This window comes from Amblyomma mixtum, chromosome 5, assembly GCF_055824585.1.
Source record: "Amblyomma mixtum isolate Tamu chromosome 5, ASM5582458v1, whole genome shotgun sequence".
NCBI lineage: Eukaryota > Metazoa > Arthropoda > Arachnida > Ixodida > Ixodidae > Amblyomma > Amblyomma mixtum.
The window spans coordinates 142,233,310-142,254,676 of NC_143016.1; the positions used below are offsets into that span (position 1 = coordinate 142,233,310).

General features: G+C 45.8%; 1 protein-coding gene across 1 annotated transcript in view; it reads right to left on the reverse strand.

Moving 5' to 3' along the window:
* Nucleotides 1-2,595: 2,595 nt before the first annotated feature.
* The window catches only part of LOC149343937 (arylsulfatase B-like), a 49,870-nt gene continuing 31,098 nt past the window's right edge, over nucleotides 2,596-21,367 (reverse strand). The window contains exons 8-11 of the mRNA XM_089547104.1: nucleotides 18,597-18,896; nucleotides 13,822-14,093; nucleotides 12,133-12,315; nucleotides 2,596-2,736 (exon numbers count right to left, since the gene is read on the reverse strand). Coding sequence (XP_089403230.1) covers nucleotides 2,596-2,736; nucleotides 12,133-12,315; nucleotides 13,822-14,093; nucleotides 18,597-18,896 — 896 coding nt within the window. The remainder of the gene's footprint in view (nucleotides 2,737-12,132; nucleotides 12,316-13,821; nucleotides 14,094-18,596; nucleotides 18,897-21,367) is intronic.

Here is a 21,367-nt window from a genome sequence, read left to right on the forward strand (position 1 = left end):
TAACTACAAGGTGTACAACTGTGAAAAGGAGGAACCATGAATTATGGCCATATTCTGCTTCAGGTTCATTGTTTTCGTCGTGACAAAATATTCATTCAAAATGAATATCGCATTGTACCTTGAGGCCAGCGCTTTCGACAATGTGGTCCGGCCGTGTACATTTCAGTGCATATCCATTTTGGATACCCGTCGGGGGGAGCATATTTTTACAACTAAGGCACAGGGAAAGAAAGTAGCACATTTCTGTTCGGTAAGCGAGAACTCCGTTTTTTGTGCTCCGAATTTAAATGGCTGAGCATCGCGACACCGTAAAGGCTTTTTTGTCACTTTTGACCCATATGAGCCTAGGTTTTTTTTGTTTACAGAGTTTTCTCTACTCCTCGCCATTGTTGTGAATTCGGGCAGAAGGTTGATAAACGAGGGTCTTGCTCATGATTCGCAAATGCCCCTCATTTGTTCCATGAACCCCGCTGTCCAGATTCACTGTCTTCTATGCCGTGGCACTACAGAACGATCTATACTGTATTTCTTACTCGCGCTAAGTGTTACATCCCTGCCCGAGGCCTGGCACTTCGCCCTGCAGTTTCGCCTTCTCCACAATAACATGGCAAAGGATGCCCATGATGGCCGCCGCCTCGCGCGAGTGGAGGCCATTTCCGAGCTGTATGCTGCTCGACCACGGGTATTTTCCCCGGACGCGGCGGGTCCACACCAGGGAGGTTGCTACACGGCTGCCGTCGTCCCTCAAAACAACCCAATTCAGGGCGTCACCTTCCGTGCCCACAACACTACATGCGTGGAGGAAGTTGCTATTGCACTCTTAGCCGCGGATTCAGCATCCTGAGTCATTTTCACCCCAGGTTTGAACAGAGACAATTTCCAGATCGTGTCTTCCAAATTTTACAGAGATGTGTCTACCGGGTGTTTTCAACCCCTGCGCACCATCACGTCGGCCCCAGCACATGCGGGGATAGAGGTAAATAAGGTAGCAGAGGCTAACGCTCGAGCGCTGAACCACAGGCATCACCTCTCTCGCTGCCTGATCCGGGAACTAATTTCAATCCGGCTATTACTTTTCGGGAGATCTCTCTCCTGTATCAAACCGCTCACGGCCGATACCACCCCCCTGTAAAGGCTTCATGAAGGCGGAGAAGCGTTGGCTTCTTCGGCTCTACACCAACACGGTACTGTGCCCGGCAGTGCTTAAACATTTCAATTTGGCGTTTCCGGGCGAGTGTCCACACTGTGGGGAAGTGTTTGCGGACACGTATCCCATGGTGTGGGCATGCCCTGCCAATCTTGCTTTCCCACCCCAACCCCACCCCACCTGAGAGTACTGGGAGGCTGCCCTGCTCATCTGCTGAACTCTCCAGCACCAACGAGCCCTGGTGACAAGAGCCCGGGCCGCCGCGGAGGCCACAGGTGCCCGGACTAGGGACCCCTCTTAGTGATTGTGAGAGCCGGGCCCTTCAGGCCCGGCCCAGGCCAGGTCCAAACAATACCTCTCTTGTAAATAGTACATATAAATGTTTTACACAACCGAGTGTCGTATTCAGTGCTTCTTCAGGTCTAAACATTGTATCTGAGTACAAAGTAACGAAAAGGAAACTTTTGGAAAATGGGGCCACTTACTATCGCGTGTCTATTTGAAGCGGAAAACTTTCCAAAAAAACAGTTTCAGATGGCACTAGCCCTTGATCGTGGCCTCCCAAGCAGCTCGAAATCTCATTCAATCCTACGTCTTAGGGACTCTTGACCCGAAGGATTGTCACTACAAAAAGCATTTTAATTGACATTACGCACTCTGTCTCTACCTTATTCAGCTAATGGCTTATCTAAAATTGCTCATGACACCTCTTTAGTATTAACAGTTTGCAAATGTCACAAACTGTCGAATAACGAATTGAACCGAAGGTGGTCACAGCGGCCAGCCTTGTGCGACCCATTTTTCTCTTCCCAAGCGACCAATGTATAATTTAACTTCTACCTGCCATGTTGGGCAGTTTTTTTCATATACGGTGGGCAGACTGTGATGACGCCGCAATATCACGTGACCTAATGGCCCACCTGCGTCCTAGGTTGCTCTTGGGACCACCTGCTAGAGCCAAGGTCGTGATTTTTCGCGCACAATGCGGACATCGATAACGCCTACACCGGATTTTCTGGCGAGCGAGACCTGTAAGGCTATCTTGTTAAAATCTGCAAGATAATATGCATAACGCAGAGACATGAACAGCAGCCTGTTTGCATGTAGCAATACAAGATACGCCGGGAAGTTCTGATGTAGTGGATTAGCCAACCTGGTTCAGTGGGCCTGTAAGTACTTCACGTTTAGTATTGCGCTTTGACTAGTCGACATCGTGTTCGATTTCATTGCACTGAAGACTCCGGCTACATGGTTTCGTTCTAGTTTCTACGTCGTGAATGAGGACGAGAATCGCCCCCTGCAGAAAAAACCAGTGACGAGACGGGAATCGGCATGTGCGGCTACAAGTGCTTCCATTTGTACGCAAATCAAATACGGCGACAGCAGCTGTTACACAGTGGGAATTGCTGGCCCGCCTCGACTTTACTATTAACGCTTGGTGTGCCAGCTCATAAAGGCACCTCGTCCTTCCAGGTGACCCATGCGCCTCCGTGGCGAGAGGGGAATGACTCTGGGTCTTGCGGGACGTTGCTTGGCTTCACGGCTCCCTTCTTGAAATCTTCGAGACGTTCCTGCAGCCGCTGTACCACCTGCAAAATGGGCAAAGTGGAAGCTCTAAGCATATATTAGAAAATATTTTACTTCGACTCCTTCTTACTGTCGCATGTCATTCCTGTTAGCTAGGCCTTATATCTGCATTGAAGCTCGTTCTCCTAAGAATAAGCACGCGTACCTGATTGCCATGAAAAAATGCAAGCCGAAACCTATTTAAACGCAGTTATTTCACTCACGAATCTGCTTCTTCACAGACAGTTACGCGGATAGCGCTGGTTGTTTTTTACAGGCATGTCCGCTGTATATTTCGGTGCGGTGAGAAGCGCTCACCAAAAGTGAAGAAAACTTAAAAATTCAAGACGTTTTGTGAAAGAGAATACGCATACATATTGCAAAGGTAGACGTTTGTGGCTCGACTGCCATTTTCATGCGTTGAATGTAGATAATTTGAAACAGTATCTTGTCTGAATAGAATCTAGGGCTTACTTAGCCGAAAGCGTTTTCTGCTATAAATTTCATTGAGCCAAGTTCTGTTGCGACGTAACTGTGAGAAAAGGGGCGACGCAGTAGATGACAGAAAAGAAGTCTGGCGCCAAAATCAAGTATTTTTTTTGTTCAGGCATATGCACATAAACACAAAACTGCCCTTGGCCGCGATAGCAAGCAGTTGGACCGGATCGTCGCCCAAATAAAATGCGTGTTAATCCCAGGCACACCGAATTTTTTTATAACTGCTAATTATCGAGATAAGGAGCACGCGTAGATACTGCAGCGCATGTGCATGACTGTAGCAGGGTGCTCCGGTTATATCTCCAGTAGGAAATAATTAGTGCAATAAAATCTTTGTCCGTAGGTAAAATAAGATGGAAAAAAGTCCTACAACGCATCGCGGTAATATGCTAAAATGCGCACACGAAACGAGCACGGCTGAAACACGGGAAAAAATAAAAACCTTACCTACCGTAGAAACTCCAAACAGGAGTGTTTCGGGGAGCTCTGCTCATGTCATAAGTACGCAAGTATGAGATAAGGCCTCGGTCCGAACGTGATATCTCAAGAAAAAAATACTAGAAAGCTTCGCGCTAGTATAAGAAACCCATATTCAAAGAACACCACCTTTTCCCAAAATGTGGTTCATCTTTACTGAAATACTGTATCTGGGTCTCCAGCGAAATCAAGAGAGAAAGGCGGGCTGGTTGGTTGTACCGACTAGAATGCATGATAGGATGTCGCAAACGAATAGTGACGTAGGAAAGAAACAAACGCGACAGAGAAGCACGCTGCTAGTTTTAGTGCGCTAACACGTGTAGTGTCCATTCTCCGCATTTAGGCCTTGGCAGGTGATCAGGACTTGGAGGACAGGTTTTTTTTTTGTTTATTTCTCCTTCGGGCAACATACAGGCAAGACAAAACATCCACGAGGCAAGACAAAAGGAGGTGCTAAACCTCCTGACTGGGTCTTGTCCTCGCCTGGGTACAGCAGCAGGAGCGGTATTGCATTATACAACAAAAAAAGGCTGTCTTTGCCATCGCTTACAAAACAGACGCATCATAAACAGTTCTTGTAAATATATACAGATAATAAAATAATAATACACACTAAATCATACACAAAAATGGTACAGAAATGCAATACATTAGGGTTGTTCGAACCGATACAGCATTCCCTGCTGAAAAAGAAACTCTACGACGCAACAACCCCACAGACCATCCACCACAGAACACCACACAATCTGCACGACACACCACTCCATCCGCACGACATATCATACGAATTGTATGGTATATCATACAGACCGCACGATATGCCACACAGACTGCACGACATCCTACGATGAACGATCCATGAGGCCACCGCACCATAGAACTCCCCCCCATCAGGGTTACATCAAACGGAACCAGAAGTAAGCATTTTGTTAGGACACAACGTTAGACAAAAAGAAAGACGAACAGATGCGTTTAAAACCCCTGTGCGTGGAAATATTTTTAGCTGCATCTATTACAAACGGATGAGAATTACACATCAACATGATTTGGTGCTCAATTGATTGTGTTCCGTAGTTAGTACGAGGCCTATATACCACAACAGAAGTCTGACGCAAGCTGTAACCAGTAGATCTGTTTAGGTACGTGTTAAAAAATTAATGTAATTTGTTTTTATTTCGTTATAAATAAACACACATATTTTGAGTTCATACATGGTTTTCACAGGGATCATTCGAGACTGTGTATTTGCCGAGCAACTATTTGTGTTGTTTCCTGCAGGTAAAAGTAACCGAGCTGCACGCGACTGCAGGGCTGATATTTTTTCTAAGTCAGTTTTGTTACAAGTACCCCAGATTAGAAGACAATAACTGATGCGAGAATGAATAAGAGAGAAATACAACTGTCTTTTCAGCGAGCAAGGTATAAGATCTCGAAGCCGGGAAAGCATACCAATAGCTCTCGCTATCTTGACACGGGTGTGGTCTATGTGGTCGCTCCAGCCTAGGTTGTGATGGAATTTAACTCCTAGAAAGGAATGGGAGCTGACACGTTCAAGGTAGCAAGAGCCGTAGCGAAGCTTAAAATCGTAATCTATTGGTTTGTTTTTTGCACAAAAAAAGCATAAATTTAGTTTTTTTCTCGTTGAGTTCGACTATTTAAGTTTAGCCATACACTAAGATTTAATAGCCACGTGTTAGCAGTGTTTTCAAGTTCATTAAGATTTGTTCCAGAGAAGAATACATTCGTATCGTCTGCATATAATACTATGTCGTCAGTTTGAGGAATGTTAACTATATCGTTTATATAGATCAAGAAGAGCAAAGGGCCTAATATAGATCCTTGCGGTACACCATATTTTACAGTCCTTGGGTTTGATTTATAGCCATGTAGGCATACGAACTGAAAACGCGACTCAAGGTAACTGCGCATGAGTTGAAGTGCTATGCCCCTATTTCCACATATTTCCAGTTTTCTTTGCAAAATATGATGTTTGATGGAATCGAAGGCTTTGCGAAAATCTAGAAATATTCCAACGGTGTACCGCTTATCCTCAATATTTTTAATTATTTTATTTTTTATTTGTACGAGGGCCATTTCAGTTGATCTTCCTTTCTGGAACCCGTACTGCTTTGTTGATATGATGTTTTTTGCAACAAAAAGTTGTCGAGGCGTTTGTGTATGACACGTTCATTCACTTTCGAAAAAAGAGGCAAAACTGAAATCGGCCTATAGTTGTTCAGGTCAATGTATTTTCCTCCCTTGTGAATGACGACGACACGAGCTATCTTCATTTTCTCAGGAAAGATTCCCGAAGCGAGTATGTGGTTGCAGATGTAAGCGAGCGGTTTTGAGATTAAGTGGGCAGTTTCTTTTATAGGTGCGGTTTTAATGTCGTCGTGGCCAGCTGCCGATCGGTTATCGAACGAGTTTATGATAAGGTTTATCTCATCCTCAGAAGTGGGCGTTAAAAATGCACTTTCAAGCAGCGTCTGCCCTATATATCTCTCCAGACTGCTGTGAGGCAATGAAAGAGATGAAAAGTTTCCAGCACCTGCGTTAGCTAGATGATTTTTGATAAGGTTAACTAAGTTTTGCTCCGAATAAGGGGCTCCATTTATAACTAATTCAAATGGTATACCAGAAACGTGCGTGGCGTTTAGTTCATTGAATTGTTTCCATGTTTTTCGGGGGTTATCTGCGCACTTTTCGAACTTATGTTGATAGAATCTACACTTGGCTTTCTTTAAGTCAGAGCTAAGTTTGTTTCTGAACCGCTTGAATTCTTGCAGCTTTGCAATATCACGCGTCCGCAGAAACTGTTCGAACAGCTTATCCTTGTGTTTTATGCGCTTAAAAAGGTCATTCGTAATCCATTCTTTTCTTTTTTTCTTGTGCCGAACAATTGTTGTGAGGGGGAATGCAGCATCATAACAAATTTGTAATTCGGACATAAAAATATCGTAGGATACAGATGGATCGGGTTCCTTATATACGTTCGCCCAGTTCAAGTTTTCAACAAGTGAATGAAAGGTCTTTTTTCCACCGTCATTGATGGTCCGGATAGTATTATTTGTGCATTGTGTACGTGTGGCGATCGGTAATGCTACAAAAATTGGTAGATGATCGCTCAGTCCTGAACAAAGTACACCGGAGCAACTAGCAGACTTAGAAAAATCTGTGAAACATAAGTCGATCAGCGTACTTGTATTCGATGTGACTCTCGTAGGCTGTTCAATGACGTTCTCACAACCATTTTGAAGCACAATTTCAAGAAGTTGAACTTTAGCAGGGTTATTAGAGTTAAGATCGATATTAAAGTCCCCTATGATCACTACACGCCTCTTCCGGGAATTGACAAAATCCATGAGTGATTCAATGTAGTTTAAAAAAATTGACAGCGTGCCCTGGGGCGGTCGGTAGATGCATACGATGGCAATGTTTTTGCACATGATGGCAACAGTTTCAGGGTCGTCACGCATGCAGGTAAAGTCGTCTATGGTATCATAGTGAAAACAGTCGCGGATAAATAGGGACACACCTCCACCCCGTTTTTGCACACGATAAACAGAAACGTGACTGTACCCGGAAAAATTCGTAACATCAGTGACACTTGAGAACCATGTTTCTGAAAAAGCCAAGAAATCAAAGGAACACTGTAGTTGTGAGAGGTATGTACTAACGTCATCTTGTTTGTTCCTCAGACTCTGTGTATTTAAATGAAAAAAAGAAAGCCCCTTTTCACGAAAACACTTGTTACTTTTCACCAGATCATTGAACGAAGTTGTCGTGTGGTACGCCATCTTGATTTATTGAAATCAAAATAGCCGTCGTCACTGACCTAAAGAATATTGATCAGGTCATTTTCGGTTGCAAACCTGATAGCACTTGCTTTTGCTTGTTTTCTTACAAACACTTTACCCTCAGAAGTCCACACGAATTTGTAGTCATTTTCCTTTGCCCTTATCTTCGCCAGCCATAGCAATCGCCTGTTCATTGCTGTCAAGTTTTCATAGAAGCTGATGTTGGTCAACTTTTCTTCGGCGCACTTGCGTGCTTCAAACCATTTGCGCCTGAGGGCTCGGTTGGAAAACCTTACAATCACCACAGGCCTTCTGTCCTTCTTGGGGGCAAACGATGCACATGTTCAACGTTGCTATCGGATAAATCAGGGAGCTCCAATTTTCGGGCAATCTTGTTAATTTCAGCCATGAGGTCTTCATTTTCAATCAGCTCAAGCCCATGGATTTCAATGTTCTGGTGGCGGCTATACTGTTCGAGTTCATTTAATTCTTGTTTTAGCGTTTGGACAGTACTTTCACCGCTTCCACTCTCAACAGCCTCCATTCGACGCCGCAAGTCGCCTATTTCTTTGTCCTGTCGTTGTAGGTTCACTTTTATGTCATCATAAGTGTCAGACAGAAGCTGTACTGACTTCTCGATGTTCAACACAGTTTCCTGCATGCTCATTAGCTTGTCTAATTTGGTCTCCAGTACGAGCATGCCAGACAGTTTTCTGTTTATTTCCGCTAGTTCTGCTTGGAAATTTTCCAAGACATTCGCTGAATCGGTCTGTCCAGCTGCTTGCTTGCAAGCTGGGCATTTCAGCGCTTTCCTAGTGGTTTCTTTCATCATCCTAAACGATCGTTCGGTCACGCCGCTGCATTTTCCGATGTGGGAATTACAAGTGCAGTCGACGCACGTCATGAACGTGTCACCATCGGCAAAATTTGCGTTGCAAGAGGAGCATGCGTCCTTCATGGTAAACAAGAGCAAAAACCAGCATCCAATAGGCAATAACAGAAAAATGCAAAACAGCTAGGTCAGCAGCAGGGGCGGTCGCGAAAAAAAGAAAAGTGCTTAATAAATTGTCTATTACCAACCTGCAAGAATTCAATGACAGGTTTAGGCAAAAAAAATAAAAACAAAATATAAGTATCCTTTCTGGGGCAGCCTGCCCTCAATGTATAGCGGCCGCTTTGTTAACCGTGAGAGGCAGCTCTTTAATAGCACCCTGGATCAAAATGCAACCCAAGCAACCAAACTGCCACCGATGACGCAGCCTCCGCGGTGGTACAGTGGTTATGGTGCTCGGCTGCTGACCCAAAATACGCGGGTTCGATCCCGGCCGAGGCCGTCTAATTTCGACGGAGGCGAAACACGACAAGCCCGTGTACTCTTCGATGTCAGTGGACATTAACGAACCCCAGGTGGTCGAAATTTCAGGAGAATATCAATACGGCATCCCTCGATCAAATATTTAGGGGAATCCCCCAAGGTGGAGTAGAATTGTAATAAGGGAGTAATTACTCATTGACGTCCACCCGAGCGCAGCCATACGGCCACAAAGGAAAGCTATACAGCTTTCACAGAAACTTCGTAGTTAAAGAAAAATTCGTCCTGGTCCGGGGTTCGAACCCGGGACCACCGCTACACCGGAGCAGTCGCTCTACCAATTGAGCTAACCGGGACCGCAAGCTTATGGTAGGGCGAGAGCGAATTGATCTATAACTCGAAGTGGGAACAGTGTTGATCAAATATTTAGGGGAATCCCCCAAGGTGGAGTAGATTTGTAATAAGGGAGTAATTACTCATTGACGTCCACCCGAGCGCAGCCATACGGCCACAAAGGGAAGCTATACAGCTTTAACAGAAACTTCGTAGTTAAAGAAAAATTCGTCCTGGTCCGGGGTTCGAACCCGGGACCACCGCTACACCGGAGCAGTCGCTCTACCAATTGAGCTAACCGGGACGGCAAGCTTATGGTAGGGCGAGAGCGAATTGATCTATAACTCGAAGTGGGAACAGTGTTGATCAAATATTTAGGGGAATCCCCCAAGGTGGAGTAGATTTGTAATAAGGGAGTAATTACTCATTGACGTAGTTTCTGTGAAAGCTGTATAGCTTTCCTTTGTGGCCGTATGGCTGCGCTCGGGTGGACGTCAATGAGTAATTACTCCCTTACTACGGCATCCCTCATAGCTTGAGTCACTTTAGGACGTTAAACCGCTACAAACCAACCCAAACCACCGACGACAGCAGCTGCCACCGAAGAGCAGTGGCGCATCGCTTCCTCCTGCATCACTGCGCCTGGACAGACAGGTGACTGTCAGGGATCTATAACTGCAGATAATGTCGAATTCCGCATATATGGAAATTAAACCATTATTGATATCCGAACAACTGGCATTTGTGAACACTTTATCTGGATACCAGAACCGCAGTGAATACCGAACTGCCAGCGCACCTAATTCGCATTTGGTCTCACTGCACACATCGACCGCCATTTTTTAGGTATGTGTTTTCCAGGGGAAATGACGTATTTTGCGGGATACTAATACACATAATGGCGCATGTCAGTAAGCAGGGGAATGAAGAGACAGTTCGAAGAAATGTCGTCTGGTCGAGGTCGATGTACGCCTTCAAAAAGGAAAAAAAAAATTGGAGGGGCCATATAAGCTCCTCCTTAAGCGATTTGAGCGTAATTCCCATATATCCGGACTATCATTCTCTATTTTACATGCATAGATCCCTGGTAGTCTTCATACTCGTCCTTGCGCAGTGGTGCAGCGGTTAAGCAATGCGCCACTGCCGAGTGACCAGTCATTATTTTAACTCCCACCTGACACGGTGGGCATTTGGTCACTTTCCTTTGTAGAAGTGGGAAAGATGCCACAAGGTCACGTGACCTAGGTAGGCCACCTAGGTCCGGGGAGCAACTTCTAGATCCATGCCACAATTTTACGCTGACATCGCTGTCGGTGAGGATGAAAACGCTGACAGCAAAATTTCTCGTAAACGGGGATTTTAAAGTTATCGCGTTAGAAACGATGAAAGGAAGAAAACAAAACTTTTCATTTCCTTTCAAAGCAAACAAAAAACCACGTTTCGGCTCCCATGCGGTAGTCGGAACTTTGTTTCTTTGTTAAGTGTTTTTCGTTTTGTTCGACGCACATTTTTGTTTTAATGAAAGAGGGGAATCATGCAAGATGGTAATGAAAATTGCAATTGATAACTTTTTACCTGTTCTAGCTCAGCGTCCGGTTCCAATTACGCGTTTTCAGTTGATCATTCGAAATAAGTTCTTTTCTCTATAATTCCTTCGCAGCGATTGCTGTCGGCTCTGAGGCGTGGGGAATTCTAAGCATTCATCGCGTCGATCGGAAACCGCGCGCCACAGCAGCTCACATAAATGTGCTACTAGTACGCATCACTCGAGGGACACGCATCACGCAAGTCTCTGCTCGCTTCTCCGGCCGATCAGCGTGGGTCGAATATTGTTCACGCAGCGCTTCTGCCACCTAGTGACGTGTACACGCAGGCGCTCTGAGGTGAGCTGCAGTGTCGCACGATTCCCAAAAAGTACTCGCAATGAGAAAAAAGATCACCCTGCCGCTGCGTCGAGCACGACCACTTTTTCGAAACTCTAGAAATTGATATCGCACTTACTGAAGGCCTGCTACCAGTGTGTAATTAGAATTACGTACCTAGAAGGAGTAGTTGCAAGCGAGTTATAAGAGTTAAGTTAACAATAATCGTATTTAATAAGATTAACATGTTTTTGACGACCCTCGTTACCAGTATTATTGTGGTGTAAACGCGATGTTGATACCTGATCAGGAAAGCCAATTTAAAATTAGTGGTAGGTCTCAGCAAGCACTACCTAAGCAGGAGGCAAACAAATGAAAGGACAACGCGGTATGGACGCCGACTGTCAAATGAAGAGTAATTGCTGCTCTGAGTCTCTATCTTGCGTCTTAGTCCTCCGGAGCTATGCAACCCCTCCTAAGACTCTCTACTAATTAGCACCGATCGCCACATAAAGAGCGGGATTCCGGGACACAGCCTGTGCATAGCCTGTTGAGGACACACACACATAGGCGAATCATGTGAGGAGAAATTTGGCGCGTGCATTTATTGTCTGGTACCGAACAAATTGAGTACAAAGGAAACTCAATCCGTTGCGCTGCTATGTGGTACAGTCAGCGTAAAAAGTGCGGTATTCCACCGTCTCCGCAGCACATCAACGCTACGCATTTACTTTCTGCAGACGTTATGTTTAGAGAAGCATAATTTAAACTCGGCCCTTAACTTCGTTCAATCACGCGAGCTCTGTGCTTGGGGTATCTAATGACAAGATTTTTCTTAGTTGACACTCACGACAGACGTATTGATTTGAAACACTTTTTTGTGCGATGGAGACATTGTTCCTTTCTGTACGCGCACAAAACGAGCACGTCACATTGGACTCCAACTACCTTAACATATTCTTTTCCATTTCACTTCATCATTTATGGGTTATTGGCGCTGTGCCCAACATGTGCCCAGCGGTAGTTTTTAGCTGCATTCAACAAATCCGCACTTCTTCCCGTACCGTGAAAAAGAATCTTGCACGGTACAGTACTCGGCTATTTGAAGCGAACCAGTATGGTAGCAGGTTTTGTCACCTGGGGATTTTCACTGGCTACGTCGTAGTACTCGCAAGGGTCTGCGATGATGTCATAGAGGCAAGGCCCCGGCTCGGAGCTGCAGGGTTTCATGGTGGATTTCCGCTCCCCACAGTCGACAGGCACTGAGTACACGTCGTCTCCCAAACCACAGCTGGGATTCGAGCCACGGGCAACGAGAACCTTTTTGGTGCGAGGAAAACGATACCATTCATGGAGAACATAAGCATAAAACTGCCAGGGGTCAGCAGCCCGCTCGCTTATAGGGGACGTCAGGCTGAGTTGAGGCATAGAAATTATTATAGCACTTCACACTTTAAACGTGATTGAAAAAAAAAATTCCTTTTTGCGGAAGGCGACAATCTAACAACTATCATCATGAACAACATGACTACGCCCACTGCAGGGCAGAGGAAATTTTCATATCACTCCGTATAATTCTCTCCCAAGCCAGCTGTGGTCACGTTATGGATATTAACTGCCACATCTCAACTGTTCACCTGGCTTTCTCCTACTTCCATCCACGCTTTCCCTTTCTTCAAATCAATCCCATTACCATAATACACTATCGGTTGACTTGCCTTCCATAGCATGCCGTGTCCATGCCCATTTCTTGATCTTGATTTCGAATGCAGTGCCATTAACTAGTGTTTGTTGCCTGATCAGCTCCGCTTTTTTCATGTCTATTAAAGTTACACTTGTCATTTCACTTTCCATGTCTGCCTCTCTCGTCTTGAATTTAAATTGAACCCGATTTGTTAGCTCCTACGTTTCTGCTCCATAGTTGAGTACCGGTACAATGCAGCAGTTATATACTTTTCTCTTGAGGGACACTGGTAAACTGCTACTCATAATACTAGAATACCTGCAAATACACTCCACCCTATCTACACTCTCGAAGTTACTTCACTCTCGTGGTGCGGGTCTGCACTCGGCACCTGCCCAGACTAGACGTATTTCCTTACCACTTCCAACGCTTGGCTGCCTTTAGTAAACTGCTACTCCATTCCAAGATTTTTGATCATTGCAATACTTTCTGCAGAATAATGTTTAGAGCCCCAGTTCTGCTTTACCTGTCGACGCCCAACATCAGGGTTTGCAATTCGTCCCATGAGTTACTTAACAAGGCAGTGTGATCAGTGAATCAAATATTGCTAATGTGTACCCCTTTATCTTTTATCCCCGACTCTTCCCAATTCATTCTTCAGCGGAAAGGGTTGAAAACTAGGCTTCTCTCTCATATCTCGAGCCATGTCTACTTCTCCCCGGAGGGCACTAAGAACAATTTCCTCCAAATTTATTCTTACTGAAAGGTCACTAGCGATGCTGCCAAGCATGAGGCATCCGCATTGCAAACGTTTAGGACGAATCAATGTTTGCCATCATAAAGGCTGCAACTGGTGTACCTGTATTTTATTTATTTCCTGACCATCTCAACTACCTGCGTCCTTAAGAAGCGGTACTCTACGGATACAGGTCCACTTCAGTTTCTCCTCAGTGTGCCACATTCTGCTTTCTGGCTCAGTGAGCAAATCTGTCATGCGTTTCCTATCCGACACTTCGTGTTATATGCCTCGCACAATTCTTGCTGCAACGTAGAACTAACTCAGACATAAATGTTCGTAAGTTACACTTCAGAACCGCTTGCTTGTCTTGTCTTACACGTAATTGGAAATAGTCACGACGAACCTGGTAAGCCTGTGAATTCTGGCAGCTTTGACGAGCGATCTCGGTCTCGTTCAAAGCCGGTTCTCTCGCTCCGGGTACATTGAGCCATTCTGACAGACCCTTGGGAAAGCGCCCTACGATCATTTTATATCGGTCCTGGATTATCGCCGCATTCCCATCAGTGGGATCTATGTTCAGAAGAACCTCGCTTCGAGGTGCAGCGGCCGTAGGCTTGTACAGAGACTGGAAGTGGCTGATACCGTCGATGCCAGCCAGCTGGGAGACATCTCCTCCTGCGTGCACGAAGTTTGGTGATAAATGCGGTAGGCTGTTGCTAACATTGTAGGGCAGCAATCTGAAAAGGAAAAATGTCAGCTACCCCGTCGCAAACAGGCGGAAAAACCTTATTCATCTCTTAAGTTAATTATAGCATTCCCTTTCGGGTTTATCTTTCGACAATCGCAGTGAGCTTAACATTCATGTTGTAAGCACAGTTTATTTAAGAAGCAAAATTTCGTGAAGTCGCTCGTTCAATGTGACTTCTAATTGTAGAAGTGTGTGCAACGCTTCCACGTAGCACAGTGGGCCGAGAAGCGGCACGTACGAAAACGAAGGCGAAATTGCTCTCCTGCCAATAATACAACCAGCCGCCTTTCAAACGTCGTCCGTTCCTCGCCAACGGGACGACTTATCGCTTGAAGGCTCCCACGTGCTATTTCTTTCATAGGCAGTCTTTCCGGCTGCGGCCCCAGCTGCAAGCACAAATGTAGAAAAACACCCGTAACAGGAATGTGCACCATCCAGCAGCAGGTGCAACATTTTAGCTACCTCACACGCTAGTTCGTCGTTAACTGCTCTTATTTCTTCCAAGGCGACGGGACGAAATAGGTTCGAATGTTACCCTACTGTTTTGAGAACTAAATGAGGAACGCAAAGCCAGAGTCGCTCGATAGCGCGCCATTCTTCCACGGGCTGCGATGACCTAGGGTGGTATTCTCCCGGTGTCGCCTTTTGCGACATCTCGCATTATGGTGGGGCCTAAAAAAGTGCGTACAGTTGCTCGAAGAAACGCAAAACGCCGCCGGCACTTTCGTCGGCGGTGCTTTCCTTCACTCCGAGAAGCGACAATTTACCACTGCTGATTCACTAGCCGCAGTAGTTTCGTATCTTTGATAGCAAGAATATCTGCCATCACATGACGTCTAATGTTCAAAAAACATTTGCAAATTTAATATAAACTCGCTTTACTTCATTTCAGTCTATAAAAGACCACAAAAAAGCTGCAAATCTATTTTGTTTCGTTCCGGACGGTTGTGCTATGCGTTTCGGGCAGTTGCAGACGGTAGCAGTGTAGCTGGAGGTCCCACTAGGCTTGCGCGCTCCAGAATCGAGAGCGTATCTCAAAAACTAGGCTGAATTGCAGATTAAAATTTATTGTCGAAGCAAGGTAAGTCATAGCGAAAAGCAACAACACCAGTAAACATGCCGGTAAACATGCCAACCGGAATCGCAAGGACTGCTGAATTGGCTAAAAGGGGCGGCTCTCGCTTGGAAGGACGCCGCCATGTTTTCACGCTAAGGGCGCAAAACCCGCAACTGCCGATTGGATTCGTACGCTAACGCTATTTCCCCATTAGCGTTCTGCGCATGCGCACTCTGGACCCGCTATTCCGCTATGCACGCAATTACGCAAAGCCCGCAATACTAAAACTCTGTAAGGTTCAGTTGTGGGTTTGTAAAAGCCGTCACATTGCTTTAAATCCTCTTTGGCTCGTGCAGACACTGTTTCGTTGCACTAATGTGCATTAAAACGCCTTGAAGGGTCATGTAGATACGAGCGCAAGCGCTGCCAATGTCATCTCGTCGCAGCGGGCAAAGTCTGCTTCGCCGTCTGTTTACGACGGTGCTAAGTAAGTTCGCATGGCGAATGGCAGTCCGGCTCAGCAGACGGTAGCCACAGTGCTGTGCTCTTAGACAGCCGGTAATCCCGCCGACAAGATTTGTCGGCCAAGGCAAACTGGTCGAGATGTCGGCGAACACGCCACTCTACTTCGGAACTCAAAAACCTGGCAAGGAGAGTGGGATCCATGGCGTGTAGTATCAATGTCGTATCCCATCGCCCGCGCGAATCTCTTCAGCGCATTCCGTTGTTCGACTAAGCATAGTAAATTGGGGCGACGTCACGATGACGTAGCAGGAAAGCGGATCCGTGTCGTCACGCCGCCGTCACCGCGGCTCGAGCCAGTTAGCGAAGAGCGAATGCGACATGTCGCAAAAGGCGACACCGGGAGAATACCACCCCTACTGCATCCCCAAATCGAAGCATGCGTGCAGAGCTTCGGCGTAGATTCTGTCACCACCAGATGTGTTTCATGCTACCACACAAGCGCTCGAAAAGTTGTAGCGGTCTGTACATCGAAGGCCTTACCTTCATATAATGAGCTCTATTCGACCTGAGACAGATATTGCGATGTTTAATTTTCGCCTTTATCACCTACTGAAGCTCTCGGACGCCACAAGCTTCAAATTTTCTCTGCAATAAAATTTATCCCGAAAACCGTGCCTTGTTTGCGCCAGAAAGCATGGTAGGGTCGTCGCGCCCATCTCAAGGAAGAGAAGCTAGTTGCGAGTATGCAGAACTGAAGACGTGAGCGAGACTCCTCATTGCTGGAGTGGCAGCATCCTTTCTACTAGTTTTCAAAAACGCCACTTGGCGCAACCGCGCTTCCGAGAAGCGGCGCGGTCATAGGGCGCACGCTAAAAATCATATTAAGGCGAAAGCCTTTAATGCCTCATCGTTTTCGACAGAAGGTTGTCAGCAGAAGGTTGTCAGCAGAGGTGTGACGCTTTTCTAGTCAGGCCAGAAAAAAAATCTTTTCGCACGATGGGATTCAAACCACCATCCTTCCGTTCTGTAGCCGAGCGTGCTTATCGCTACGCTACTTCCTGCCAACACATAAGTAGTTCTCCTTGTCTAGGACGCTGGAGAGTGCTTGGAGAAACGCGTCGGATCAGACGGATGCCTCCCGAACGCCGTCCAGTGTCTCCAGCATTTAAGATTCACAACAATTGAGTGCTTAATTAACATCTCAGCCACACATCAGTGACACAAGCAGCAGCACCGCTCTAAACGCTTTCGCCTCATCGCACTTTAAGTCAACAAAGTGCCCCCTTGAATTTCATATGTGATTTATATATGTGATTTATATGTGATTATATTTGATTTATATGTGATTTCTAAGTAGGATGTATTCATGTCCTCTGATAGAAGCGCTGAAAGAAACCATTTTGCCTTAGTAGAAAGCTTAAACATTCTTGCAACGCAACAAGTGTTTCTAGCGCGATTTAAATAAGAAAGATTTAAGGTGAGTAGCAAATGCTGTGGCTAAGTTTCTAGCACGAAATTGGTTCACAGTCGATTAATTGGTAAGAATAAATACGCCAAAGGCAATAATCAAGTGACAACGAAACTTTCGGGTTTGATCCCGGCCGCGTCGGTCAAATATCGATGGAGGCGGAATTCTAGAGGCCCGTGCACTGCGCGAAATGTGTGCACTTTAAAGAACCCCAGGTGTTCTAAACTTCCGGAGCCCTTCACTGCAGCGTCCTGTATAGCATGAGCCGCTCTGGGACGTTAAACCTCCGTTACGTAAGCTGAACTAATGAAGTGACGAATTTTAGAGCTCAGTTTTAAAACGCTTATCTAATTCGGAAGCTTTTAACAAGCCTGATTCAGAAAAAAAAAGGGGAACCGCAGTTGTTAATGAGGGAAACAAACATGTTATCACTGGCAGAAAACTGCGATGGTCACAACGAACAGTTTAATAGCGACAGTGCCCATGAAGATGACTGCCAAAATAAATTCTGCCGCTCTTCCTGTACCTCGCACAGTTAGTAGCGCTATGGTGCTTTACTCAAGGTCTCAGGCTGGCATAATTAAAGACTTCGAAGCAATAAAAATTCTGAATCGCAGAACGTGAATTGTACGCAAATAGAACCATTCCTGTATGTTTGAGGCCTCATAGCTCTTACTACAGTAAACAACAGCACCTATCTATTTCACGTTCAAAGTGTTTTTCGACGACATGTTCTTTACACAAGTGATGGCCCTCCATAAAGGAGTCGAGAAGTAAGTTTGGGTGCAAGAAGAAAATAAGTTAGTTTCCACAAAAAAACGTTGTATTCATACCTTCAAAATTTTTCACAAACACGCATTCAATAATTCTCGACAATATGCCTGCCTGAAAGAAAAGTATGAAAAAAGTTTGCTATTTTACGAGAAAGATATTTCGTAATCAGTGCTTTTGAAATTAGGGCCTTCACATAGGGCACTTACATTGATTTTACCAAAGCGTTTGGCTGTGCCTACCTCGAAACAATGCCCTGCAAGCATGAGCATTAAGGAATGTCCGGTGGAGCAAGTAGTCTCTCTTACATCTTGAAAACATGACTGAATATATCCTATAAAGTAAGCACAAATCCAGAGAGAAAAATATTAGTTTATGCTTAGCTCAATCATATTTTAGCTCGAAAAGTGTTAATTTCAGAGTTTATAATTAAATAGAGGATAATTTACATAATCACTTATTCCAGTAGTGACGCTCAGAATCAGACGCCTTTTTTTAGGGGAGCAAAGAAGGTGGTTTACGCTGCGAACAGCGCCTCAGGATTTCTTACAAGCTGTAATGAAAGTGCCCAAAGTAAATTACAAAAAGCTGCAGTTTTCTCTGCCGAGTGAATAACAGTATTACATGCCCTACCAAGCAGATCAACAATAGGTGTTTCCATGTGCTCACCAGCTATCTCGTAGAGTGTAGGCAGCCAGTCTGTAGCGTGGAATAAGCGGTCGTATTCGGAACCGGGTCCGTTCCAGAGGGACTTGGCGGTCCATATGAATCCTGGAACTCGCACGCCGCCTTCCCACAGAGTAGCCTTCTCACCCCTCAGTGGCCACGCCGAGGCAGCGTTTATACCCCAAAAAGTAGCTGCAGCGCCGTTGTCCGAGCAGAAGACCAGAAACGTGTGGTCGAGAAAGCCTCTTTCTTGCAGCGCGGCAAAAGTTTGCCCGATGGCATCGTCAAGAGCGGACAACATACCTGTAAGCATGAAGGCAACGAGAGCCGCTACTGCTCAACTATTATCCATTACTGAGCCCAGATGTTTCAGAATAGGTGCGCAATATAGCCGCATTCACTTCAAGAATAAACATCGCGAAAAGAAACAAAAATCAGTGGGCTTGAATGCGGTGCACGGCGACAAAGTGCCATTTTATATATCATTCTAAGCATCGTGAATTACTTTGAGGGAAAATAGTATCTCATTCTTCGGGATACATCCCAGCTTTGTGAAACAAGAGTTGTATCTAAAAAAAAATTATTGGATGCAAGCCTACCGGCTTAGCGCATTAATTGGCGAACGCTGAGAGCCACTAGCGGCCAAAAGGTCTGAGTGACAGGCCCATTTTGAGGTTTCACTGACGACAGCCCAGTAGGACGTCTCGCAGGCCCATTTTCGAGTCTGTACGCTCACGTGAATATTCCGCCTTCTTCTGATTGCGGTCCTCATTTTGATCTCGTTCCCGGCACACTTCATGGACTCCAGGACCCGCTTGCAAGAACCAAATAGTCTAGTTCCCAGCGTTGTCTTATTCGTAGTGTAAACACTTCTTTGGTTTCGGGAAAGGAAGGGCACATAGCTGGCGCAGTTGCTCAGTGAATACCTCGATAGCGCTGCGTGGTGGTGATGGTTACAAATTGAGGCATTCATGCGCCTTTCCGCTTCTCAAAACAAGCAGAGGATTTAGACTTAATTGGTTTTGAGGAAACGAAATGCGCATAAGTGGCTCATTTCAATCACGCTTTGAGCTGCGTGGCGGTGGTGTCCGCAAGGGGACCCCTACAGCTGAAACCACTCCCCCGAAATATGCACCCAACCCACCACAAAGTCGCAGGAAAGCACGAGCTCCGTACCTCACAGAACTGTACAACGCAATGCAGGACATCCTATATACCGACGCAACACCGCGCCCACACTTTCCAGGCATCCACACAGTCGCTTTCCTGGACACAGGCAATACCAAAGGAGCAGCAACCTTTAGAACCACGAGAATCACAGAGGCAGAATGCCTGGTCATATCTATGCCTATAGCACTCATGTGCACCCTGCTCACAGACCACACCTTCATCTCTACAGAGTCCCAAGTAGCGTACAGACTCTTCCGTAAAGGCACCGTTCCTTCATCTCCAGCCCCTCTAATATCCACGCTACCAACACAAAAGCAACAAATCATCAATAATGGGCCGTGGGCATGATGTTATCTACGGAGATAAATTCGTTCTTGCCTTTGCCCATGAACATGGCTTTGGGGCGCTGCTGCATGGCCTCGCCAATCCACAAACATACGCTGAAACCTATAACCAGCCTTTTGACTAGCACTCTGTCATACAGCACTACAGGCAAAGCCTCATGACATACCCCCTCCACACTCCACACTGCACCGCTTGCAGATCATACACTGGGGACAACTTCAGACGAACTCATTCCCATCCCTTCAGTTTCATCCATTCTTTCACCCCACCCACTTCCCTTCATACTGTCCCACCCGCGAAGGGTGACCCTCAGAATTCATCCCTACAACTGGGCTTGCGCACAACGCAACTTGTACCACCCATTCACGCACATTCCTCAACCATCAGGGAGACCACCCTCCTGGCCTCACGAGCAGACGAACAGCACAAGTGTATTGACCGGGGTAGGCTTGACGGGAAGGCGAGACGGCTATTGGACTAAGGAACCTCACCCAGAGAGGTTTTATATTATTAACTAAAGTTAATCCTCCTCCCCTCAAGCAGCGATAATCTCACCCACCATCTTCAATACCACTACGGTCGGCCTGGCCAGAAAACTGCAAAAAAACCAAGGTATAAGAAGATTTTACCCGGATGATATCACGATATGGTTAATCATGGGCCCCTGGTCAAAAAATAGGAACTGTTTCAAAGAACAGCCACTACAATATAATGATACGCTCATCAAACAGGACTCCAGCGGTCACCCGAAACATATGAAGTCAGAATAATATAGATAGGGGAAGGACACCAAGCAGTACCCAGGGACCCTAACCTCAGACTAGACAAAATCAATGGAAGCATCATTCCGGAGAAAACGACTGCGCGGATTCAAGGGATGTGGCTTTAATCTAATTAAAGAAAACAACAGGCCAACAAAACGCCCGTATGACATCACAAGTAACAAACAGAGAAAGAGGCATGAAGAAGAAAGATACTCACCACCTAATAATGAGCCTACTAGCCAGCAGGATAATATACAGCCTGCCCAACTGCAACATAACTAAAGTGGAGAGGAAAAAAGCAGATGATGTCATTAGAATGGCGTACACAACTTCCCACGCCTACCAAAGACCACTTCGAATGAGAAACTTTTGTTCCATGGACTTCACAATACCGCGGAAGAACTAGCTGAAGGTCAACTGAGCTTGCAGAAAAATCGCCTCCTCCAATCACAGGCAGCAACCTCGTCGAGAGACTCTGTTCCAACGCCTAACACC